The sequence below is a fragment of the Hirundo rustica genome, chromosome 1 (genome assembly GCF_015227805.2).
Source record: "Hirundo rustica isolate bHirRus1 chromosome 1, bHirRus1.pri.v3, whole genome shotgun sequence".
NCBI classification, from domain to species: Eukaryota; Metazoa; Chordata; class Aves; order Passeriformes; family Hirundinidae; genus Hirundo; species Hirundo rustica.
In genome coordinates, this window is record NC_053450.1 from 118267777 (window position 1) to 118295344 (window position 27568).

Here is a 27568-nt window from a genome sequence, read left to right on the forward strand (position 1 = left end):
TTAGATATTTCCATTGATTGCATTCTGAACTATAGTAGTTTATCACAAAAATGTTTTATTCTCAACACAAGATAATCTTTTGAATTCCTCTCCGACTTGCCGATGTGTGTGTATTTTGAAAATGTTTCCATACAGTATATCTCCTGATATATATCCTGATTTATGTGTTTTAAGATAGAAATCCCGAACTGTTGACCAAGGAAGGGTAAATACGTAACATGTTCTGTTCTTGCAATCTGATGTGACCACCTTGCTGTACTTCTTCCCACACCCGCCCAGGCTGTGAAGAAATGTGCAGAAATAATTACATAGATTAATCCTTCAAAGACTGAGCCTGATTCTTGGATATATTAATTGCACCTTGTTAGAATTTAGTTGGCTTATTTTTGCACTAACATTAATATTAGAACATTTTATCATGAACGTGGTATTGAGTGAATCTCTTGCAGAACTTGGGACGTTTGTCTACCAAGATGATGGGATTTGCTTTTCCTTTTTTAAATTAAAAAACTCAGAAACCTCCAACTGATCCAAACTCCAAAGACAATGATTTTCCATGTATCTTTCTGTATAATGCTTAGACTTTTAGCCCTCCTGGTGTTCATAAGTAATTTTTTTCTTTACTCATTCTTTTAGCTGAAGATACGTAAAAGATACCATGGATACTAATTTTTTTTTTGATAAGAGGAAATGGAATGAAGCAGTGCTGAGGCAGGTTCACGTTGCACATTAGGAAAAAGCCTTTCACCCAGAGATCATTGAAATGGAGGCCCCAGGGAAGCGGTCATGCCTTCAAACCTCTCAGAGTTCAAGCATATGGTAGTCATGTGGTCTAATTTTAGGTAGTCCTGTGAGGATCAGGGTTAGACTTGATGATTGTGATGGGTCCCCTTCAACTTCAGATTTTCTATGATTCCAGCTTGCATAGAAATGGAGAGTGACAGTGGTCTTCTAATGAGAAAATTGCGATACTTACCATGTTCTAATATAACACTTGCAAACCGAGAACCTAAGTACATGTGAAGCATCATATATTTTTGATAAAAAAGGGACAAATGTGCTGAAGGTTTGTAACAAAAAAGAGCTTATAGATTTCATGTAGTAATTTTATTTAGCTGCAAACCAATGTTTTTGTCAACAAAAACGGTTCAATATTAGCTTTTCTGTAAGAAGACAAAGCACAAATGTAAAATAGCTAAATGAAATATTTTCAATGAATGCTTCTTACTTTGTTCATTTATTCTGAAGAGAATATTTTAAGCATTTTAATTTAAACTGATTTAGCTGTTCAGAGAAATATTTTGACAGGAATTCTATTCATGGATGTTCGATGTTTATAATTTTCCTTGTAGAACATCTGTCTGCTTTAAATCTACTGAATTTGCTGGTGAAAATGTCATTGCAAAAGGATTCTTGTGAATGGCTGAGATACCTGTAATTACTGTATCCAGCTTTAATATAAATTCTTTATGTATTCCTTGTGTCTTCTACACAGTAATGTGATTTAGTAAAATGAACCAGTGTCTGAAAGCAGGATTCAAAGTACATTTTACTCCATTTCCAAAATATTTTATTCTGTAATTGCTTTTAAAGACAGTAACTTTTCTCGGGTAAGTCCTTCATAAAATCAGCATAGAAGCAGAATCAAAATAATTTTTTAAACACAGGATGGTTTTCAGTTATATCAGTTATAAATTCTGAATATCAGCCATACTGCTATATACCTGAAATATGTTCTGCAGCTCACAGGACGCCTGAGGTTGTAAGGCTCCCTCAACCCCATCTCAGTCACGTATTTATACACGTTGATGAGATCTCCCCTAAGCTTTCTCTTCTCAATTTCCTTTGTTTATCTGTGGCCACTTGTCTTACAGTTAAATTTTGATACCTTATAATACACTACCTTTGGTATATGGAGATTTTGAGGGATAGTTTTGGAAATTTTCTTATGGGATATATAATGGAAATTTAAATCCTGGATTGACAGATAACAGCATCTTCAGGTTCCTTTAAGCAATGAATAGAAACAACATGGAAAAAAAAATATTGAAATTGTTCCTACTGAAAAAAGAAAAAAAAAATTTTCGAAGGAGCTGTCTAGCTGTCAGAGGTGGAGCTTTATTCCCGTAAGTCACTTTGAGAATACTGTGGTTTTGTTCTATTTAAATGAATGGTGCTGAATGAACCATGTGAATGGGCCTCTTTTAAATTACCAGATCAGTGGTAGAGTGTCCATTTCGCATTGAGGACCATTGGATCACTCTCTATGTGAGTTAGAAAGAGTTGAAGTTAAAAATTAGGCTCCATGCCTAAGAGAAAGATTTCTTAACAGTTAATTTTGAAATTATCAAATGCAATTCATATTTGAACTACCTCTTTCTTCATCAGAAGCCCACTCCCCCCAGCTTAGAACTCATCCATACAGAAAGCAAAAGTAGTAATAAGCAGTGTGTTTATTCATTCTGTGCAAAAGGATGTGTATCTGCCTGCATTGCCAAGTGTACCAGGAATAGTTTCAAGGTCTCATTTTTAAAAATACTGACAAATGTTGGGGAGTGAAAGGGGAAAAAGAAAACACATTGTGCATGATGTTGTTAAGAATTTCTTGAAAAAGGAATTTCAAAGGCTAAGTAGGAACTCTGTAGTGCCTGAGAGATTTTATTCTTGCTTCTGTTTTGGATTCACTGGCGCTTCATTGGAAGAGTCTTAAAATTTCAGCTAGTGTGCTCAGGCATGATGACGCCTCAGCCTTATTCTAGGCATTGAAATTAGTCCTGCTGAAGTGTATGAATATAGTTCTTGTCTTAAGAGATTCTGTCAGCAAGCAAAATTGTAATTATAACTGTGTACTGTAGCAAGTGCATTATGAATCTCTAGATGAAGCAAAATGCACACTGGCTCATATTTTAATTTTATGCACTTCTGTAGTACTGCTTCCTTGCACAGGTTGATAGGATATGTACACCTGCAAACTGTAACAGGTTTTTCAGTAGTCAGAATTTTGTTTGTTTGTTTCTTTTGTTTTGGGGTTTTTTTGTTTGTTTTGTTGGTTTTAAATTTTTTTTGTTTGTTTTTGCAAATAAATTTTCACTCACTCATTTGATCATTTTCCCAGGGTTTTTTGTACATCACACAGCTGATTGGAATTGTTGCTGCCTAGAGAAACTCATGATCAAATACCTCTGACAGCTGGCTTCATATGACATCTACTTTGACTGCCAGTTGTATTGGATTCACTGCCCTGATGAGGAGTAGCAGATTTATTCACGTGCTGCAGTATGTTTCTCTGTCAGATTTCCTCTATATTCACTGTTCTGGTGGAACATAAGACTGGCGTAGCTTTTGTTCTTACTAATTGGTTTCTGGGAAAATAAATTTTATTTATTTCTTGAATAGCTCTCCTCAGATTCAGAATACAATAAAGAAGCAATATTTTGAAATCTCAGGATTTTTTTATGTGTTGGAGAGAAATACCTTTTAAAGGTTGGGTTTGGGTAACCCAAAGCAAAGCAAACCACCTTTACTTTCCAATTTTTTTAACTTTGGTTTTAATTATGTTCACAACACTAAAACTTTTGGGCAAGTATAGAGATAGTCACCAAAATATGACCCAGAAAACCTACAAGTAAGTACTAAAAAATATATATATATATATATATAGACCAGTCACAGAGCTGTCAGTTTAAATTTAAACATAATATCTGGTGGTTTTTTTTTTGTTTTTTTTTTTTTTTTTTTTTTTTTTTTTTAAATTTATTTATTTATTGTTCAAGCATGGTGCTCCTTTCACAGAGTACTATAATACACACTAGAGAAATGGGAAGTCTGCAGGCCTGGTGTGCAGTAGCCACATTACCTGTCACTCTCATGTCTTATGCTTTTTTTATAAATTATTTGGTTGGTTGGTTTTTACTTTATTTTACATTGTTTTTACAATGCTTTGTTTGTTTTGTATGCTTGTTTGGTGTTTGCTGCTGCTTGCTCTTTTCTTTTGTTCTTCATCCCATCCTGGTGCTGGAGCTGATGCTGAGACTTTATACATTCCAAAATCTGTATCACTGCCAAATGCCTGTATATGATTTTTATACCCAGCTGTGGTGAAAGCATGTCCTATTAAGATGCAGAAGAAAAGTGATACTTCTTTGCTGAGGCAAGCCCTTAAAAAACCAGAAATATTATACAAAAGGAAATACCTTTCTGCAGGTATTAAAAACTTTTTAGGTGGGTGGAAGGTTTTGGTATTTTGGTTTTTGTTGGAATTTCTTTGTGCTTTTTCTCTTTAATTTTCTTTTGTTATTTTATTTGTCCTTCCTTGTCAAATTTAACTTGCTTCATGACTGTTTCTGTGTAACTGTTCTAAATTAAATATAACTGTTTGGAGAGATTTAGCTTCCATACATTCTGTGAATGAGTTCTTGTTTTCCAAATTCTTTCTGTTTTCAGTGCAAGGCTAAGCTCATTTTTCACAAAAACTTAACAAGGAAATATGAAGGATTTTTTGATTGATGCTGTATATTTTTTGAATGACTGACTGCCAAAGAGAAAAGGGAGATAAATCTGTTTTGGATGTCTCAAGCATGAACGCATAGCCTTAATAGTATGGTAGGAGGCATTTATAAAACTAGATGTATTCAAGATATAACCCATAATACAGTCCAATTCTAGTAATCTCTGGCAGAATCTTGAAGCAAGGAGACTTAAGTGACCCTCAGCTAGAGCAGAAATAGAAGAAAAAGTGCTTACACTGTGAGGAATTCCTACAAACATAGTCTCTGTCCTCAGAGAAGGGCAAAATGCTCTTTCTTAGCAACTAACAACAGAAAAAGTTTTCTTCTTGGCTGTGGTTTAGCCTTTCATCTTTGGCATTGTCTGAAATACTATAATTGTTTCATTTAGTATGCTAATTACACGTTCAGCTTCTGAACTATTCCAACTTTTATAGTTTTTGCCCTAAAACTTCAACCTAACTTGTTTTTCCTCATCTTGTATTTGTATGGATGATGATTAATATTCCTGTCTTATGGGATCTTCTTAACGGGACCTTTCTTCACCATGTCAATTTAATTTTGAATTTAATCTTTTCCTCTACTGTGCTTTCTGTCCCTTCATTCTTAATTAATCTGCCAGTTTATGCTGCATTCTATCATCCAATTCTTAATGAAACTAATGAAAAATATTGGACAGAGGGCACATCCCATTACAGCCTGTTAATACATATTTCTCATTTGGTAGAAATCACTGACAGTTACAGCTTGGTCAGTTTTCTCATAACTTAAGCCCTCTTCTCCTAGAAGTTTCACTTAGAGTATTTTTTTACAAAATTTGCTTGGGAAAAATAATGTAAAATTGTGTCAAATGACTTTGAGAGTTAGTGTATGCTTTCCTTTCCCTAAGGCCCTTTACCTTGCCAAAAGAGGAGCTGAGGTGTCTTTACATGACTGTTTTTGACACTTTCATGTTAGGTTTTTTTCATCCTCTTGATACATTTTAGGTACAAAGCTTAATTATTTGATATTTTTCCACAAATTGAAATTAAATTAGATTGCCTGTAACTCTACAATTTCCCACAGTTTGCTCAGTCCTAGCTTTTTAGGCAGACTTTGTGTTGGTCCTTTCCTAGTTTTCTTACAATTTAGCTGCCCTCATTGAATTCTCAAAGAAAACTGAGAACTCAGACTGCTGGATTGTTTGGGTTTTTTTGTTGTTGTTGTTCATTGGCTGTTTTTTTTTGTTTGTTTCTGTGTTTGTTGTTTTGTTTGGTTGGGTTTTTTAACCATTCCAGGGCTTTGCTGTCAGCAGGCAGCAAACAATCTTGTGGTGTTTGTACCCTAAGAGTCTTGCATATGGGTCAAATTCATCCTGACTCCAATATTTTTTCTCCACTATTATTTATGGACATAAGAGTGAAGAACGGAAATGAAAATGCAGGCATCTGTTTCCTTGTAATATTTAGACAAGTTGTGGTGATAAGGAGAGCTAATGGAATATAAGCAAGTTTGTTTAGTGGAAAAGCTCAGCCCAACTACTTATTTTTCTGCAAGCAAAGGAGCATTTTGTTGTGTTCTTTCTAAGGAGTTCTCAGATTAAATCACAGACATGGGATTGTTGTAGTGTTATGAATATCACTTACTATATTTTCACTGTGTAAATATTCTCTCCATACAGAATGAGGCTGATTGAAACTTGCTTGTGCCTCCTATGTGATGGCAAAGCAAATCACTATGGGGAACTAACTCCTCACAGGTTTACTTACTTCCTTTCAAGCCTGCTTTTGCTGTTGATGCAGGGATGTGCTGAAGATCCTCTAGGGCCAAGATCCAGAATCCTTTACAAGTATCGAGGGTTCAGAACAAAGGATATGAACCTTATTAAAAGACTAGTACCAGTATGTAAACTGTTCTAAATCCCCCTGCAGTGCACACCTGAATGGTTTTGCTGTGCCTGGACTGCCTGTCTTAGCTGGAGACGATTCCTTGCTTCAGACAAGCACCTGTTTCAAAAATGCCAGTCCCGTTGTAGGCTTCAGAGTCTGCACTAAGTGCTTTGGGAACAAGGTCTTGTGTTTTCAAAGTCCTCATTTCAATGTCCCACTGTAAAAAGGGCATGTGAAACTGGGGTTCCTTTCTCTCCAGTTGTTAATTTTTCCTATGTGTATTAGGTCAATTACTGAAGCAAAAGAGCATAGTGTTTATTTAAATGGGGAGATTAATTCAGTGTCTGATTCCCTAATTCAGTGCCTTTTTCCTGACCTTTTCTCTTTTTCAAGACTGGTTTTCTTAGGTTTTGTGAAAAACAAGAATATACATTTGTGCTTAGTATTTAAATTTTTCCTTGCTGAGCAAGTTTGCAAGAAGCAGTTCAGTTTCTTGCAAGGTAAAGATGAGGTATTAAGGTGAGTCACAAGTCCATGACAGGTGCATTTTGTTACGTAAACTGCACAAATTTCATGATTACAGGAACATAACATTGGGTAAAGTCATGAAGAATGTGAGCAACTTCAGCAAGCATCTGAATATTTTGTACTCCAAATATCAGCTGAATTTATGAGTTCACTGCTGGAACAGATGCAGTATACTGCTCCCTAAACATTGGTGACAGGTGGAATGTTGTCTATGCTGAAAGTGTCCTTTGAACACCTTGTTTCTCTTCTAGAAAACATGTATAAATGCAGAAGATCTGCAAATTATTAAAAAATACTTCATAAGGATCAAAAAGAAAAGAGAAGTGATACGTTAAAATCTGCCTTGTTAGAAGTTTTCTACAAAATTCTGCATTTGGATGTAGTTCCTTCAAATAAAAAAATAGACATTGAAACCACCATTATTAATCCTAAATATCTGCTTTCTTCTATTAGATGTAATCTTGTTGATGCATTTCTTAATAGCAGAAAACAGCAAACCTGAGCAATGACAAACCTTGATTGTGAACATGCCTTTCATTTTCTTGTGACAAGTGGCACACATGAGTGTGTGTGTGAACAAAAAATGTTTTATGCAAAAATATGGATGTAAGTGCTCTTTTTCTTCATGTCTAAAACTTTGCTAAGGAAAAAAAAAAAAAAAAAAGAGATACTGCATGCAATTTGATGAATAATCTGATTATAATATATTACCAAAGCTTATCAATACTTAGCTGTATTTTATTACAGGGGGCTCAATTTTGCCCATGTAACTTTTTCTTAGAGTTCTGTTTAGAAAATTTCCACTTTCTTACTTGCATGTGTATGTTGTCTGCTTTTCTTTATTCACCTTAATGGGTGTGAACATTTCTCAGTGAGATGCACTCCTTAGAACTATGACAGTACTGCATGCTGCTCATTGTGAAATCCTCCTCCACAAACTGAAATGAAAGAAACTAGGAAATTGTGGTAAATTATAATTACATTGTAATTAAGAATAGGGCTGAAAAAGAAGATTTTTTTTTTTTTTTTCCTGGTGTAGGACCAACTAAGTATTCCTTAGAGGCGCTGAGTTATTAATATGCTAATGATTTTTTTTTTTTTTTTTTAAATTCTGACCAAGTTGTAACCAGCATGAAAATTGCCAGCATTGACATTCAAAAGAGTTTTTGAATTGCTAAGTGGAAAATTGAAGAGAAATTGATGTTTTACAGTAGAGTGGATCTTTGATTAAATGTTACATGCAATCACCAGTTTTTCCAAAAAGGTGTGGGGTATAGCACACTTCAGGAAATATTGTGCTAGTACAAATTTTATACTCCTTATGTGAATGTGTTTTATGGGAACATGGGTAATATTGTACTCTGTGGATCAATATTCCTGCTTTAATATCACTTCATGTTCTCTCAAAAAGAGGAAGAGCTGTGAGTAATTGCCGGAAAGAGGAACAATGCAACCCAGACCTATGTCTCAAGTAACCATTTTATTTTCAGTAAAATAGTAGGGAACTTGAATAAAACAACCAAATACACTCTTGGTTGCAGGAGAACTCATGTCTGATCTCTAGCTGCAGGATTGTACTGTGATACGCTGTTAAACATTCCAGAGGTTTAGTAATTTTCTCTTATTTTTATAGTTTACTTTTGTCACAGATTTAATACGATTTCATTTGAATTAAGGATTTGAGAGAAGAACCATTCTTGTTTTTTTGATTGGTTGGTAAATAATTGCTAGAGATGCCTTCTAAAAGTACAGAAAAGGGCCCCTTGCTTGTCATGATCCTTAAATCTACAATGCCAAGGCAGAGGATGAAATATCTGTCCTTGAAAGTTCCTGCTAGAATACTCTTTGTGATCATGAAGATGCATAAAATGAGTGTTCTGATTGCTATTGTTGATATAGAAGAATTGATGTTTACTAAGGTATATTGGCTGTCTTTAACATCTGAACAATATGACTTAAATTTATTTTGTTTCTTTTTGGCAGCCAGTAGTGTGGATTTAGTATGTTTTAAATCAAATTGCTGGATTGCAGAGCAAGTTCATTAAGGACTTTGATAATGAAATATTAGAACAAGTGAATTGCGTTTCAACATGAATTAAGGCAAGCACAAGTTTAACAAGGTTCGTGAACTGGACTGAATTTATTAGGATTTCCTTATCTTTTTTATGTTATTAATTGAAAGACTATGCAAATCAAATAAAAACTCTAAGGATGTGAACCCATAAAAATGAAAGATAAATACATGGTGGACCCTGAAGTCCTGAGTTTCAGTTTCTGAAAAGGGTTGATGTTTACTAGTTCTGGGCTTTTCCCCTGTGATCTGGTTGGAGATTTTCACATAGCCAGTAAAATTTGGTTACTGAATTCTAGGTGAAAAATTACATAAATTTTTGGAGATGGTAAGCTGTTGAAAAAGTGCCTTTGTTCCTCAGTCATTGCCTGTGAACTGCATTTCTGTTACAAAAACCCAAGAGTTAGGAAGCTGGCATGTCAGACTATCCACCTGCTGCTTTAAATCCCTGTCCCTCTCTTCTCACCCTTTCCCAGGAGATTTGGGCTTTATGCCTTTGCTAGGAAACCTGCATGTCATCCACTTCTGTCGTGTAACAGTATTTGAAACAGGCTCTCTAGAAGTGAGCAGAGATGCTATTTTTTACAAGATCATGCTAAGTTCACTGGTGATATTGATCTATGCGGAGTTCAGACCACACACACTGGAAATACTGCATACAAATACAGTTAAAATGAGCCTAATTCAACTTCTTTACTAGAGTACAAACAATAAGCATTCATTTATAAAAGTAACTTTATTTCTATTGAAGGCCTAAAGTAATTTGGATTGGGGAAGCTCCTGATGGCATTGTTATTGCTAGGTTATACTCTGTGTATGTGTGGGAGCGTGCGTTGTTCTCTGGTGGATGACACTGGCACCACTGTGAGCAGAGTTCAGCGCACCATGGAAATGACGAAGAGGTCAGGGAATGATTCATCTGCGCTCAGCTCTGCCCAGGGCAGCAGTGGTGCATGGTGGGGAAGGACTGACACACATGGGCGCCACAGATCGCCATTCCTGTCGTGCAGCCGGACACCGATTTGTTCCAGCAGGAGTTTTGGTTACTCGCTCTGTGCACTGGTTTTAGTCTTCAGATGTTAGGATTGTCTTTTTCAAAGGGCTGCCTGAGCTAGGAAAATCCTGATCTTAACTCTGGTTCCTGTGCAAGCCACTCAGGTTTTCTACGTTCTCTGTGCTTGCCGAGGTGAATATAATTGTCCCTCGGTTGGGCTAAAGAAACGTCGTAAAAATTCAGTCCATCCCAAACATGATACAATATTTTCCTGAATTTAACCAGTGAAACAAAGCCAGGGAAAGAGTCTAGAAGAAATAAATAACATGGTTTTTAAATTTTGAGCCATAATTCTCACGGAAAAGCATTTCCTGACAAGTACCTGTACTCAATCTATTACTCAAATGCAACTAACTTCCCACTCATTGGGTAATTCTTAAATGTCTGGAAATATACATCTACCTGCAGCCTGCAAAATCTGTCCCACACTGTTTGGTAATAACATTCAGCTGCTTTGGAAAATATTACAAGTTCAAAGCATTAAACAAATACTGGTTAATTAATGGAATAATTGAAAGAACAAAGTATACTTTCAGCAATGCAGAAGATTGTGCTTAGCACATAATAGAGTAGCAATACATTGATTTCAGATGTCTTTAGCAGATTTAGAAAATGTATTGTATCGTATGAATACATTTGGATAAATTTATTAATCTGGTAATTTCACATTTATGATTGAACTTAATGCCACAAAATGGCCAACCGTGTCAGGTCAACAGTTTTTTAAAAGTCCATTTGACTGCTGAAAATACTTGCATGTTTCCCTTAACTAATCATGTTTTTGTGATGGAATAGGACTTTAATTATTATACAGTGATTGCTTATTTTAGAAATCGCAGAACTACGCAGGTAAGTTAAGCTAAAACAATCAACAGAGTATACTAATTGCATGTATATGTAAGTATATATACTTGTCTATCTCTCTCTATTATCTCTGTATCTCCCCCCTTTTTAATTTTTTTTTCTTCACTGATGAGCTATTAGAGTGGGTTCTTGTTCCGTATTGTGAAAACAGAAAGCTCTTGTGTACGTGCTCAGAAATGTGACTGTTTATGGAAGTAGGTAACATTAGCAAATGGCTTCCTTCAGGTAGTTTGCTTCTTTCATTACTCCTGTAAATTAGTGGAGCCCAAAGGCTCATATTTGAACGATGAACTCTGCAAACTCAGCATGAGAGGAAAGCTCAGAGTTGGAATATCTTGGTTTCATTATGTTGCTTTATGCTAGAATTTACCATCTTTGATTGTACATTTTGTTGAGGTTGCTGGTTTTTATCTCTCTGGTGAGCAGAAGGCTCCTGCAGGCAGAATAAAAGGCTCTTGGGGCATAATTTGTCACCTTATCACATGGTCAAAAAATGTTCTCTCAGGAGAAGAAAATCCTGTGCTATGTTCACAGATGTGAGAAAATATTGTGCCACTGTGAAACTTACTCATAATTTGGGTGTTGGCTAACCCTATGAAAATTTCATATTTCGCCACTGGGACACTTGTGCTTCTAGTCAGCTTACCCTCAGAGGAGACCCATCTGCCTTCTTGTATCTCTCTTGGTGGTTCATGTGGTGACAGAGGAAGAGTGGTAGCTGCTCTGTTTCCTACCATAACACCTATTAGTAGGTGATTGTGGTACTGGCTGTAATCAAGCACGCACCAGGTGGCCATCAAATGGTAATCACGTGGCAAAAATGTGTCAAGCACATGCCTGGCGTGTGCCATTCACATACCAGTCACATGATGTCCAGCCCATGACATTGGCACATCTGTCATCTGGCAGTCATTACACTTTTGTACAGAATAAAATTTGAAATGTAGTGAGTTAGTGTTGCTTGGGTTGTAGAGCTCAGAGGCTGTTGCTCATATTTCTCATTAAGGTTTAAGTTTGAGCAAGGAAATTTGAAAAACTGTTCTCACTTTGATTAATTCTTAAATAAATGAAGACCCCTGCAGAAATGCTTGATATAAGAAGTATCCAGTACAGATGATTGCTGCTTTGGTTTGTGTATGGATTCTCCTTGTGATGAAAGTTTCAGAATTTGCCGAAGCAGCAAAAAATCGGTAATGTGGAATGAAGTTCAGTCAATGAAGAGTGATAAGTGTAGTGATCAATAAGAGTGATTTGTGAAAAGCGGTTGATGACAGTGAATGCGTGTTTGTTCCAGATGTGTTTGCTGTAGGAGCAGGGCATGCTGAGGTGGGTGACACTGCTGTACTGTGAGGTAAGCCATTCCCATTTTCTTCCTGTCAGTTAAAGTTTATTACAAATGGCATTGTTTGGCTGCATTTAAATAGTGCTAAGTAAAATAATTATGATTTTGTCTATACTAGGGAAATGAGGGATAGGATGCAGTAGTCCCTTGTGTGCAGTGGCTTTGGGGAAGGTCACTTGTTCAGTTGTTTGGTTTTAGGCTGTGGTTCTGATGGCTTTGCTTACTGCAGTGTTCACTCTTCATATGCCTCTGTGACAAACAAAATGAAAATGTGTCAAGGATTTCAAATGGATTGCCATTAAAATGAAGCAAAGTAAATGAATGTGTATTGAGAGGTGATTTTTTTTTTAACTTGGTTGCCCATAATTCAAGAGCTTTTCTTCTGTCAAAGAAACTTTTCAGGGAAGAAATACATAGGTTTACAATTGAAGTAGTAATTTGACATTGTTTGGATGCTATTAGCTTACAGATCTTTTCCAATTGGTCACAATTACATTGACTATTAGTTTAATGAATTGTAGCTTTGTGAGTCATGCACTCAACAATGAAGTATTAGCTATTGTAATTGTTGTACTTTTTAATCATTAAAGGTTTCCCTTTTCTGATTTTTGTCATATCATTTTTTTATTCATGCAGGTAATTCCATTAAAGTTCACTGAGACCGCTAGTGTGAATATTCTGGTAGTCTGTGTCTAAATTAATAAAGGAATCTCATTTCTATTCTTCTAGAGTACAGGTATATAAAATACTGAAAGTGCTTTAAGTGTTCTTTAACCCAAGGTGTAAAAGATACCATAAATTTAAAAAGTGACAGTTTCTATAATACATAGAAAGAACAGGAGAAATTATGGTGACTGCTGAGATGCTGAAATTACTATGAATTTCCATTAGTTAAAAGGAAAATGGGGATCTGATTCTGCTTTTCTTGCACTGTTTTTATGCCAGTGTAATGCCACTGACTTCAGTGGGTGTCAACCTGACTTGCATCTGTGTAGTGTGTATGTGTGTGTACGTATTTATATATAGAGAGAGAGAGAGAGAGAGAGCCATTTCAGGAAAACTGATCCAGTTAGGTGTCTGGGTTTTTAGTGGGAAGAACAGCATGTTGTAAAACTCTGTCAATAGCTAAAAGTCACTACCACCACTGTATTTAACTTGTCTCTAACTTCTCTAAAAGGTACATTTAGATCAACGTTATGTACATATCCAGTGACCAGCAGTGTTTTAGATTATGAGGTTAATTGGAGAAGGTAATTTTGAGAAAAAAACCTTGAAACATCAGGCACTTTAATATTTTGTCAAGTATTCTAACCTTTTGCCATAAAATTTTTTTTCAAAATTAGTTAATCTTGAAAATTTAATATATATTTTATCAGTAGTCTAAAATGACTTTTACTGCTAACAAATGTTTTAATGCAAAGTTGAGTTATCATTCTGAAAAAATAAGTGGTTGAGCAAATCCCAGGGATTTTTATAAACTTGTTCTATGTATAATAGAGTTTATAAGCTGCTTCATCTGAATCAGCATGCCTGAAGGAAGAAACTTCATAGATCTTCCCAGGCTTTGAATTCTACCATGCATGACTTCTCAGGGCTTTTCAACATTTTCAGCCTTACCCGACAGGTTCAGAGATTTTTGCAGATGGCCAGCAGAGCTAGAAAGATTTTTGCACACTCAGCAGCAGTCGTTTTTGCAGATCACAGTGGCTGAGCAAAGTGCTCATGGTCTTGTGCTATGAACACTTGCTGCAGAGAAGTGCTGAAGGTCTCCCAGAGAAAGCTGGAATGCATCAGCTATTTTACTTTCTGTGTGTGTGCATGTGGTGTTATTCCCCTGCTTTCTGTGATTATTTTTCAGAAATACATCCAATCATTGGAGGATGTTTCAGAAAAGAACCATTGATGCTTTTTAATTATTAGCAATGCATGCTGTATAAAGCCCAGAAAAAAAAAAAAAACCAAAAACCCTGAAAAAACCCCAACAACAACAACAACAAAACACCATGGTGGTAGAATCCTGAAGGTGCTGGTCCAACACAATTTGGCATGGAAAAGATGCATAAAAATATACAGATTTCTGCAAAACTGGGAAAAGCTTTCCTATTTTAGAAGCTTTTCGTGTATTTTAACATTAGTAAGGCACAGTCATTGATTAATGTGTTCAATAAGGTCCTGGGCCTCTCTGAGCTTTGGAAGATACTCCTGGACCATGTTGTGCAGTCAGTAATTTCAAACAGGGGCTGACTTTTAAAGTCAGCTTTCACTTTAAGCAAAGTGAAGCAGCAGTTCCAGCTTTGGAGGGGAGGTATGGGCTTGCGTTCTCTAGTTTGTCCAGGTTCTCCTGCATTTCCATACTTTTATTTTGGAACTATGTATGTCCAAATTCCAAACAGGTAATGTATTTCAGAGATTTTGTGTCAATAAACACAGAAATAATTTCAAACTCTCCTCTTACATTTATCTTAAAAGCTATTTTCGTATGTGTGCCTTATAAAAAAAATAGAAGAAAATTCTCCCTAATATATGCCCTGCCTTCATTTTCCATACAATTCAACCGAGGAGTGAATTACCCTCGTGGGAAAGTAATGCAAGGAAAAAGCTAGTGCAATAAATACCTCATTGCCCAGGAAGTCCTCTTAGGTCCTGATATTTTATGATGCATTTTCCTGAACCTACACTGGCACATTCACTCACCCTGTGGGATTATAGCAGTCATGCCTTGAAAACATATTTACATTCACTAATAGTGAATCACCTGAATATATCCTAAATAAAAAATAAATCATCCCACTTTCTGTATTCAGTAATTAGATTCCTTTTGCACATTTTTATTTTTGATGCATAAGCGTTTCTATAAATGGATTACATCTGGGGACTCTGATGAAAAGGTTATTAGAAATGTGACACAGACAGATAGTCCTTGTGTTAAAATAATTCCCCAGGGGCATAAGCGAAGCTCTGCGTTGGCCCTGTGTGACTGTAACAAAAGATTTTAGCTGCTGCTCTGGGACTCTGTCATCCCAACGAAACATGAATAGGTCTGGGTCCCACAGTTTGTCTTTCAGATTTTTTTAACATGTCCAAGATAGTCTGATTTGCTAGACGTTATTTTTGGATCCCTAGTATTGATGAAGACGTTCAGATAAATGTATAGTTGACATGCAGAAACGTTATATCAGCTGTGGAGACAATAGCAAAGCATTGTCTGTCAAGCCATCGTTGAGAATGTGCTTTTTTAAGGTCCACACAATATGTTTATACTTTTCAGCTAAAATTGTTACAGCTACCCAAAAAACCACATGCTGTAAACTAGCAGAAATTATGTTCATATTACCATGAATGCAGGGGTGAATGCAGTATTTAAAGAAAATGCAATCCAAAGGTTCAAGAGTAAGGTAAACAGCAATAACTTTCACAAGCACTTGCAAAAACATCTGCTAACCTTTCCAAACACAACAGACTTTCACCTTGATGTGTTTGCATTGCTTGGAAAATGATCTGCTCTCCATTAAATTCAACACTAAATGGCCCACTGGGTGTAATGAAGCAATAACATAATAAAAAAAAAAGTCCCTATACTTGTAGATGCTGCCAGAACTATCTGAATGCTTTATAATGAGCAGATAATCTGAAAAAAATGGTTCCTGCTGTGAAAGTACAAATGATAATATTCAAACATAAGACCTTTTCCTCAAGGTTGTGGTTGTGGTGTGTTTTGGTGTTTTTTTTTTTTTTTTTTTTAACAGGGGTGTTTTTAGAAATGCATTTAGAGAAAGGCAAAAGTAGAAGTTCTTGTTTGATTTAGAAATATATTCCAAAGGGTAAGTGATTGAAGCAGTAAAATTGCTCTCTTTTGGTCTTCTATGGTTCCTGTTTTTTCAAGGTCTTTTGTTTAAAAATATCCACACAGCAATTCCCTAAAACAAAAGTGTAACAAAATGGAGGAAGAGATTGTCTTTTGGATATTTTTTTTATATGTGGTAAATATTACTATTTACTAGGACCTTAGAAGGTTTGAAAATTCAAACCATAAAACTCTGAAAACCTTTGGAAATTCTCTTTCAAAAGCCAACAAATAATAATTTCTAAAATTGCTTAGATTAAAAAAAAAGAGGAAACCCCCACAAATATTTGGCATTTCTACTGAACTGAAAACAAACAAAAAAAATCTTATTTTAGGTATGTCTTGCTTGTAGTGTTTAATTTCCTCTTCCTCACTGTTGCTACATTTATTGCCAGTTTATTTTATTCCATTTCATGTCTAATGGCTGCAATTTTTTGTGCATACCAAAAATGTTAGGGGTTGAACTCTCTTTCTAGAAATTATTATTCCTTATTCTGCAGTGTTTGGGTTTTGGGGGCCAGAGTGGCGGTTGTGTATTTTTTTAAACAGAATTCCCACAGAGCTTATTCATGTACCTTGCTTTTTTAATTCTTTTCCAATTTCATTTTGTAGATGTATTTTCATCAGCATATTGCCAAAATGCTTATTTCTGAAATACTTAATCCCAAAAGAAAAAAAAAGTGCCAGTGAGATAACCTATCAGCAAACTTGTCACAAACACTAACTGAAACTTAATTTTAAAAATTGCGTACTTGGATACAGTGGTAGTTAGTGATTGTATTGGAGTGTTAAAAATGGAACTTTCTTGTCTGCAAAAATGAGTTGCTTGTTATGCCCAAACAGCTGTTCATGCTCTTGCTTTCTGCTGAGATAAAAGTTTTGATTGGATATTTAGGTACTGGGAAAACTAAAGATATTTAAGGTGGAAAATGGCACATACAGGATATCTAAATGACAGGTTGTAGGCTGATTTCACACATGGGAGTTGATCCAGAGAGACTGTAAAAGGTGATTTTATCTATGAAATCAAAAGTAATATTCTTTTATCAGCAATAGTGTGACCAGCAGGAGCAAGGCAGGGATTGTCCCCCTGTGCTCGGCACTGGTGAGGCTGCATCTCGAATCCCGTGTTCAGTTTTGTGTCCCTCACTGCAAGACAAACATTGAGCTGCTGGAATGTGTCCAGAGAATGGCAATAAAGCTGGTGAAGGGTGTGGAGCACAGATCTGATGAGGAGCAGCTGAGGGAGCTGGGTTTGTTCAGCCCAGAGAAAAGGAGGCTCAGGACCTTATCACTCTCTGCAGACACCTGACAGGAGAGTGTAGCTAGGTGGGGATTGGTCTCTTCGCCCTGGTAACAAGTGATAGATGGCCTCAAGTTGTGCTAGCAGAGGTTTAGACTGGATATTTGGAAAAAATTCTTCAACGAAAGGGTTATCAAGCATTTGAACAGGCTGCCCAGGAAACTGATGGAGTTGCCATTCCTGGGGGTATTTAAATGACATGGGGATGTGGTTCAGTAGTGGACCTGGCAGTGCTGGGTTGACAGCTGGACTTGATGATCTTAAAGATCTGTATCAACCTAAAAGATTCTATGATTATAATTCCCTATTCTAGTTTTTTCCCTTCCCTTTAAAACATTTTCTGACTGCCTTCCTTCTCAGAAGTATTGCTAAACCCAAGGCTTTGTCCAGCAGACAAACTGCCTGAATTGCAGTTCTATGTTTCTGTCCCTTCTTTTTGAGCTCCGTCAGCTCCAACTGCCGTTGACAGGAGTTTTGAGGCTGTGAACACAATTTCTGTATGTGAAAATCAAGAATCTGGAAAAAATAATGCGCTTCAGGTTGCTTGACAGCAACAAATTTTCTTGGTAGGCAGAGGCCATATAGCTTTGCTAGCTCTGCCATTTGTTGTGTTAATTACTGCCTCAGGTACAAGGTTTGTGCTCAAGTTTACTGCTGGTGGAGAGGGAAGTGATGAAACGCAAACTGCTCACTTTACCTGCATGGGAAGGGCATCCCTCTGGACCTGGGTACCACACACATAGCTGAACCTGTGTCTTTTTCTGGCCCTATTTTACGCAGAAATCTTTGTTTTCACAGGGACCATTTCCGAACACAGATTGAATAAAAAGCAAATGAGGGAGTTTTCGGGGCTTGTAAGTCATCACAGTAGTGCTTCTCAGATTTTAGAAGCTGATGTTTGCAAATTAATTACTTGGCCTTTAAATAGTTCGAAACCACCCGAAGTGCTCCATTATGTTAGCACAGGCTTGAGAAATAGATATGTATTACTAGCTAATTGAATAACATATGGTGTTGATTAGTGCTTAGCTCTTTTTATAGAATGCAATTAAAAAACTGACTGCAGTATATTTTGAGACTAGGAGATGTCTGTTGGTTGCTTCTGGCATGAGGGAACTGCTGAACCAAGAAAAGATGAACTTTTTCTGTTCAGCCCATCTATAAGTTCCTTTAGGATCTCTTGGTGCATGTGGCTGTGACAGGAGATGGGCTGGGGTTTGTTCATTTGCTGCAGTATTGAAATGCAGCCTTTCCTGAAAAATTTAAGTGCTCTCCCGGCAAAGCAGAACAAAAGCCCAGGCTCTTATTTTCTGTGCTATTGCTTAAGGTATACAAATATACAATGAGCCTATTTCAAACAGATCAGTATCTATTCTTACAGGGTTCAGCTTGCAGAGATGCATTTCTTAGGAGGACTCCTTAGGACAGAGGCACAAAATTATAAAGACCTCCAGCCCCAAATAACATCAATCTCATTTTGCCTCATTCCCCCTAGGCAATAAACATGGGTGGAAAACCTGCCTTTATTTCTTTTGCTTGATGCAGTTTTTGCTTAAGAGATTATTTTCCTCTTAGACTTCACAAAAACACCTCAGATGATGATGATTATGATCTTCTTATTATTCCCATGGATGATTGAAGTGGTGTAGCAGCTAGCAGCAGTGATCAGACTGGGAGGGGCTGGTAGGATAAAGAGAAACAATCAACAAGAAAATAAGATGTTTCTCGACCTGTCTTTTCTTCCCCCCCCCCCCCCCCTTTAAGATGCTTATTTTACTCTAATTTGTGTGGAATTTTTAAAGAGAAAATTGGTAAATATTTGCTTTAAATGTGATTTGATCTGAGCTGTATAAGGTACATGGCAAGAAGAGATACTGAGTTTTATCTGCAGTTTTATCACTGCCTAGTAATTTAGCTCTTGGGTATGTGACCTGACAATCTCTTCCTTGATTTTTAGAAGAAATTGATTATTCTTGCTACTAAAATTTATAGTAGAAAGGCCTTCCTACACTGTAAAATTACTTAATGCATATATTTTCCAGGTTTCCACATCAAATTTTATTGTATTGTGTGCTATTTGGTATTTAAATTTAATCTGAAAGCTTCAGAAAAAAGGAGGTCCTGAAAAATCAATTGGTTTCTAAAAAGCATTTCAGATCCCAGTAGATTCCCATCGCAAAGTAGCTCTTCCACTGAAATCATGTCCACCCATCCATCCCAGATGAGTCCTGCAGCATATCCTGAAGGTTACTCATATCATTTGGGAGGGATCTGTGTTTCACAGATGCAGTGCTTTCACCGTGAGTGACCTTTCACCGCTTTGCTGCTTAGTCCTTTTTCTTGTGTGTTCGCTCTGCCACAGCCGTGATGTGCAAAATAGGTTGTTCATGACCTAAATCACTCTGGGCTGGAAACCAGGAGCAGGTGCAACCGTGACCAAAACCAGAAAGATACAGTGTTGGGATCATCCAGTGATAATGGGAGGTGGAAGAAGCCAAGGATATTTTATTTTTGTATTCCTGATCCTTCCCCCAGACTGCCGTGCCCCTACCATCCATGTTTAAAATAGATGGCAATTATGATTGTTTTAGGCTTCTCCCAGGAATACATTTCTAGAGCTAGCGTTTTATTCAGTGAGGTCAATTAAAGGTTACAAAGACAAGTTAGCACTCGTGGGCTTTTTGGTAAAGGCATCATAAATACCCAATGCAGCCGGGATTTTCAAGGAGCATACCATAAACAGGAAAACTTCAGCACAGAGATACCAGTTTTGGGAAAGGGTCCTGCCACATAGCTCCACTCACAGTGTGGAAAAGATTCCTAGAAACCTGATGCAAGTCACTGTGCTACAGTGACTTACATCAGCTGGTGATGTCCCATCACCTGAAACATACAGCAACAAATTTATGAAGTTTGAAGATATAAGGTTCCAGTTATTATCAGAGGTCCTTTTGTGTAGCATGCCAGTAAGAACCCCCAAATATGTGAAAACTGGCAAAGCGAGGATATTGATAAGTGATCAGTCTCTCTATTTTTTCTTTTTTAAACATTGCATTAACAACAGTTTCTTGAAAGCAGATGGTATCTCTCAACATTTGTTATCTGTTAATATCTCATAAAATGAGTATTATTATTATTACCTGTGAAAGTTCAGTCCTTTTAATGTCTGGAGACACATTATCACAGGCAGAGTGAGATTCAGCCTATCTAACTTGAGATCTACATCTGCAAATACTTTTTTTCTGACAACAAAACACCTGAGTTTATGCTTTAGTCTGCTTCATGGTGAGATGACTCTCAATACGCCTTGTTGGTGAAATTTATAGTGTCTAGTAAGAGAGTAGAGTCTGGGAATGAGTAACTGAGATGCAAACATCTGCATCTTTGATTATTGCTGCTTTAATTTCTTTCATAGATTTGAAAAGAAATATTATAAATCCCTGAATATTATAATGAGTGGATTTTGTCTTTAATGCCCTGTCCATCTTTTTTACCCCTCAGCTATTACAGGAATGTATTTATTGTAGCAACCTGTTGGGAAGTAGACAAGGAGATATGCTTTAAGATGAATAGAATCATAAGATGGTTTGGGTTGGAAGCGACCTTAAGGATCACCTAGTTTCAACTATCCTGCCATAGGAAGACAACCTTCCACCAGGCCAAATTATGCAAAGCTTCATCCAGCTTGGACTTGAACCCCTCCAGGGAGTTCACTACTTCTTGGGGTAACCTGTTCCAGTACCTCACCACACTTAAAATGAGGAATTTTTTACCCTAATATCTAATCTAAATACATCCCCCTTCACCTTGAGGCACTCCCTTGTTCTATCACTACATGCCCTTGTGAAAAGTCTCTCTTCAGCCTTCTTGTAAGCCCCTTCAGTTACTGGAGAGTTTCTCTAAGGTCACCCTGAAGCTGCCTCTTCTCCAGGCTGAACTGGGCCATCCATCGGTGGCAAGAGCTCTGCATTAAATACGAGAGACTTGGGCACACAGTGGTCTCTGGGATTCAGGTACTCTGTTGGCCTCTTGAATGTACCAAACATATTTGAGTATTATGTACACAGAGCCAAAGTTACAGTGATTGGTACAGTTCTATGGTAATAAGAGGGTCTGGAAACAGAACAATTAGTTGTAGTACAAATGAGTAAAATTTCCTTTCAGTTTTCTTGAACAGAAAGTTTGCCATTGGCTTGCAGCTAAGAAGGTAAGGATTGTTTTAGAGAAGGATGAGATTTCTAACCCCTTACTTTCAAGCACTTTTAAGAAGAGAAATCCCCAGGAAGTAGCAACGTTATCTAAGTCAGCAAACACAACAAATGTAGTTGTGGTGGTTTCCCACATGGGAAACATGTCCCCCATATGGGACAGTTTTCTACTTCACAAAGCTGTAATGTCGTGCAAAGTTCATTTTACTGGTAAGCATCATTGAGCCAAAATTGAGTTCAGAGCCCTAGGGAAAATAAATGGAAGCATTTATCCAGAGTGCTCTTTACATTGGCATGAAATTTTGGGATCTTGGTTGCCTAGTTCACTCATTTCTAGTGCTCTGCAGGCTTCATTAGGACCCCTAAAATTGAGAAGCTAGCTTTCTTTTATGGGAAAAAAAAAGTTCTCTGCAAAGCTGATCATTTTAAAAGATATGTAAGCAGTACAATCAATATGAACCCTATAATATGATGGCAGTGAAAGAGTATTTAGTTTAAAGCCTGTCCACATATTATCAAGCTAATAAGACACTGATAATAATTAAAAATTGCTTTTAAAGTGAAGTTTATCTAATTCCATGTAATTTTCCAATAGGATGAAGTAAGCATTCTTTTCCTCACCAATCAAAATTGCTGCCTAAACATTTTTACTCCAGTAAATGGAAGTATGCAATGATGCATGCATGAGCTGGAGGCCTGCTGCTTTCATGAGCTAGACTGCATGTGTGTTGGTTTAAATACTGGTGGATGTTAACAAGATTTTAAGAAATTGGTATTTTTTCCCCCTGTTTCTTTAAAAATACTATTTGGAGTACTAAATTGTATTTTTAAAAGTATGCCAGCAAATTATACTCAAATATCTTCCTCTTCATCACTTGCTATTTTTATTTACTTGGCCATTAAAAAATATTGAATAAGAGTGACTCAGAATGTTTTAATCAGAAAGTGTTTCCATTTTTAAAAAATTTTCTGCACATTTTCAATATTTTCTTAAATGGATCATTTTGAGTACTGCCATGTAATGCTGGCTTTACAGCAAGTGATTTGCACAGGTTTGTAGTATGTCATTTTAGTCCTTTAGCACTGCAGTTATATATTCATAAATCACTGTGTATCTGTAGAGAAAATGTTGATGGACTGTAGAGAAAATGTTGATGGACTGTAAAGAAAGTGTTGAGTGTAATATTATTTCTGAAACTTCTGTTTTCCTAGCTGATACCTAAACTCTGATTATAAATTATCCCCTTCTTCCAGATTTGAGAGTGACATGGACACACACAAAAATGTATTGCAGCTCTAATGATTTCTCATGCTTTTCTATGGGAAGCACGTGGTAGATGTACAAATCACTTATCTCCAAGGTGGAATTTCCCTTATTATTTTGTTGTGCTGTTTTTGAGTGTGCATTTTGTAATTTTGTTTTCTGGAATGAGATTATAATGCAAGACAGATTCTATATGCCAAAGATAAGAAGTTAATGGATTAGCCTATTTTGACTGGAATATTAGAAGGATGTAATAACATGCTAATACATTTTATAAGCTGCCAGCTTATGTGTGTGAATGTTTAAAAAGAAATGAGGCTTGCATGCCCATAACATACGTTTAATTTACTAGATTATATTTGCTTACAAAATGTTATGTCTTGGTTGAAAAATCTGTTTTGTTATGGTAATCTTATGCCTATATGGCTAGCACTACAGGTCTAGAGATATATTGTTATCATAATTTTAAATTCATACTGCTCTCTAGTGGGGAATGCTTTCAATGCAATAGGTTATATTTTATATATGTGTATATGTATATATATTCAGGTACATGTATATAAACCAGGATTACTGAACTGTTACTGGCCTCTAGACCAATTCAGTAAAAGTAATTTTATTGTGATAACATTTTAATCTCTATGCTGCTTTGATTAAAGACTGAATTTACTAATTTAAAAATATTTTAGACTGATGAATCTTTGGAGTGAACAGTATCTCCAGCAAAGTCCAGAAGGGCAAAGAGGTTGATAGATGCATCTTCCTCAGGAGAAACCTCCTCCTTCAGTTAGGAGAAATAAGCTATAGGTCTGCCCTTGAAAAACATCAGATTTTTCTTCTAAGTTTCTACAGTCTTGCAATGTCTTTTGCTTTGGAATGAATTATTTAGCCTGCTTTCTTATCTCTTGCTTTCAATAGCTACAATCCTAGATAAGAGTTGACTGTACACAGAAGCTGAAATATTACTGACACATCTAGTTGAGCAAGGTTTAAATCTACAGCAAGTGCAGAGGTCCTCTCAGACTTGAGTCTCTACTTTCTTAAATGAGATGGGGTTTAGTTAGCATAAAAGAACATAATGCTAATTAGAAAGCAAGCAAATCTGAAAACTGAGATTGAAACTGATTTGAGTATTGATAGACTTTAGATTTGCTTCTTTAGATACATTTGTCTTTGTGATTTGATTTAAAGGTAATAATTGTCTTTAAATCCTTGGGAGAACTGGCAAAAAATGTTAAGCTGATGAAGTTTAAGTAATTTGAAGCTATTTTAAGAATGACTTGCAACATTTTCTTCTAATCAAACTCAGATCTGGGGAATTGTTTAGACTTATTTTAGACACTGAAACTTTTCTGGATCTGGCATTAAAGACCCATTTTCTTGTGTAGCTGCAATAATCTTTTTTTGTCTCTAGGTTGATTGATTTGTCAATTAGATACCAAATAGAGACCATCATATTTAAGGCTGCAGTAATTTTGTCACTCAAAATATAGATTAGATTCTTTGTCTGGACCTTCATTTATTCACTAGGTCTGGGTGAACAAGCACTTTAAAGATTTATATGGTATATAAAGGTCTCATCAAAATGCTAAGTTGGTGTAACATTTTGCATTCCTTGAATAGTAAATTAGGTTTACAATACTCAGCGTATTTCTTCACCTGTGCCATTTCTGCTCAGTTTTAATCGTGGAAGCTCACGATTATATTGGTTTCACTTGAAGTTCTGCAGTTGGGATTATCTTCTCAATTCTGTACTTGCTGCAGTCTGGTATTAGCTGAATCTAAGCTAACTATCCTTCAATTATAGTCCTGGGTGGATAAGATAAGAAACTAATAACATGTTTATCTGTCTTTGAACTACTTTAAAGGAGAAAGTTATGAAATTATTAGATTTGGGCTTAAAAGCAATCACAGGAAGTGGGCAGAGGATGACTGTGGTTGCTAAATATTTAAGAAACTCAAGGGTGAGATCTATGCATTTAAGCTTATTGAACTATTATATAAGTGGGGGGAGGTTCTTCTGTTAATTATACGTTCTCCCCCTTTTTTTTCCATTGACTGCAGGGACATTTTGTCTCACATTTTTTTCTTGGCTCCTGCAGTGTTTTTACCCTTTCTTAGATAAGTTATCACAGGAGATGCTACATCCACATCTGATGGACTCAGCTTTGGGCACTTGGCTGGAAGTTAGTCAAGTTAGGTAGAAAAACTGAAAAACTTGAACAGAAAGCAAAATACATGAGTGGAAATATAATGTTAAAATAAAAAGTGCAAAAAATATTTTTTTGCCATTTAGTGGTTTGCAGATATTGCTATCTTGTCTGTATTATTTTGTATTCTCATCAGTTCTTTATCATGTGGTTTTTTTTTTCTTCTCAGAAAATATGAAGAAGCCCTGGAGCCCTGATTTGCCAGTTGATAACCAGTTATACAATTCAGATTTCACATCCCTCCCAGACCAGGAAGGTGAGAAAGAATTAGCACCTGATGGCACTGAAGAAAAGGAGAGAGAAAAGAAACACACCAATTTCACTTTGTGTAATGTCTGTAACATTCAGCTAAACTCTGCTGCTCAGGCACAAATCCACTACAATGGCAAGTCCCATCAGAAGAGGTTGAAACAGCTCAGCAATGGAAATCTCAAAAGTGATAATGGTAAGTGTTATAGTATATAGATCTTTGCCATGTTTTGATCTGAGAATTGCAGCAGTGTGCACTGTGTTGATATATATGAATATAAACTTTGTTCTATTCAGACAACAAATACTTTGAAGTTAAAGCAAAGGCTTTTGGTGACTTCAGAATGCTGGAGGTCATCCCTAGCATGAGCATCTGGCAAATAGCTAAACATATACCATCTGTGTTATTAGAAGAGTTTTTGTTTTATATTTTGTTTACATAATGATGTTGATTCAGATTCTTTCTCATGTCATTTGCATTTTGATGGTTTTCAGCATAATCGGTGATATTCCATATTTCACAGTCTACTAGAAAGGTTATCCTTGTTAGGGGGTACTTGCTTTAATGAATGTAAGGTGGTTGTGAAATAAATTGAAACAAGTACATTTCACAGAAATACATTGCCAAACTCCTTTCTCATTAGCTTGGTTATTTTGGGTTCAACCCAAAACTAGCATAAGTTTGTTTAAAGATCACGTCTGAAGTGAAACAGAGATCGAACAAAATTTACTTTGGCTCTAATTGATTTCATTGACAGCTTTAGGCAAAGCATTTTGTAGCAGGTGACATACTCTTCAACCATTAGAGTGAATTGTGATCCCCAAAGAAAAACACATTTGTGACTTTTTGTATTAAGTCAGATTAGATAAGAGAGGCAAATGATGGTCCCTGACAAGAAAAAACAAATTACCTTGTTGCAGTTTTCTCAATTTAATAACAGGCAGTACTCAACTTTGCTGTACCATGTATAGAGTTGTACTGCATTCTGTGTGCCATGTCAGACAAATAATTGTCTTAAGATGTTGTACTTAGGACTTTCAGACTTTCTTTCTCCATATCACACGTTGCTTACTGTTTTGTGCCTTGAATTGCTTCCTGCTCCATCTGCAGAAGGATATGCAAAATAAAAATCTTTGGATGGAACTTCATATTATTATTATTATTTTAATAGTCTCTCCTTTGTTCCTACTTGAAGGGTGGGGAATAACATTGATATTTTGCCTAAGTATGTTAGATGTGAGTTCTTTTCTGTGTATGAGGTGTAGCTCATTTGTCTAAAACACAAGAATACAACAAGTATCACCCCCAACAATACAATTAAGTGGCAGATGGGACTACAGCATTTGACAATGCTCAGAGTTCAGGCTGAGAAAAAAAAAAAAAAAAATGCTACTTCCATTATTAGGAGCTATGGACATACATAAAGAAAGATTGATTTCCTAATTGACTAAAGGTGCAATGTGGTTAACCACATAGGCATTCTCTATGTAACCAAATAAACACAGTCTAATTTATTGCTATCTTTGGTTATGGAGGAATTGTTATTCTTATTATTAGCAAAACAGTTTTGCTAATGATAGAAAGATTTTTTCTGCAGTTCATTTTTCCACTTTAAGCCTTGATAATGAAAGAATTAGTAATTAAGCAATGCTGAAATTAGTATCAAAGAGCTTCAATCATGATTCAACATTTATATTCTGGAGAGGCTAAAACTAGCAGTATAGCAGCATATTTCTCATTTCCTCCTTAAAAGTATCCTGTGTTGTGTGTAGCTGCATCCATTTGTAGTCAGAAAATAGCTGATTGACTATCTATCTCTTTGTTTCAAAGTGCAATTATTTTAGGGTTTGTGTGAAACTAAGGATTTTCAAATCTGGCAGATCTTTGAATATCGTTGAAAGTAGTGCTCCACTGAGAAAGTAATGTAGGGTAGAGTATAAGGAAGGGATTTTTCATATATCACCAAGTTCAGTTCTCTTCAACTGGGTGCTATAAATTAGACCAGTATAAAATATTTCTTGATAGAAGTTAGAACTGAATTAGAACTGAATATTTGAGTACCTATCCTCCCTGCACTTTGAATAGAAATGCTATTTGAGATGCCTTTTCTAGGACAAGTACAGATCAGAACATGAGAGTCCTTTTACTGTAATAGGTTCTATCATAACTCGTATATCTGACACACGGGCAATGTATTTCTGACAAATGATTGTTTTGTTGATGAGACACATGACCATGACTAAACAAATTATGACTT

The 27568-nt window shown here is 36.2% G+C and overlaps 1 protein-coding gene across 7 annotated transcripts in view; it reads left to right on the top strand.

The window, feature by feature from the left end:
- ZNF385D (zinc finger protein 385D) overlaps positions 1-27568 on the top strand; it is a 423031-nt gene that overhangs the window by 58690 nt on the left and 336773 nt on the right. For 5 of the 7 annotated variants that reach the window (XM_040064757.2, XM_040064732.1, XM_040064742.1 and 2 more), the window contains exon 2: positions 25231-25506. In XM_040064757.2, coding sequence (XP_039920691.1) covers positions 25231-25506 — 276 coding nt within the window. Of the gene's footprint in view, positions 1-3115; positions 3277-12185; positions 12242-25230; positions 25507-27568 lie in introns of those variants that run through there. The other 2 variants (XM_040064774.1, XM_040064783.2) reach the window with 2 other exon arrangements.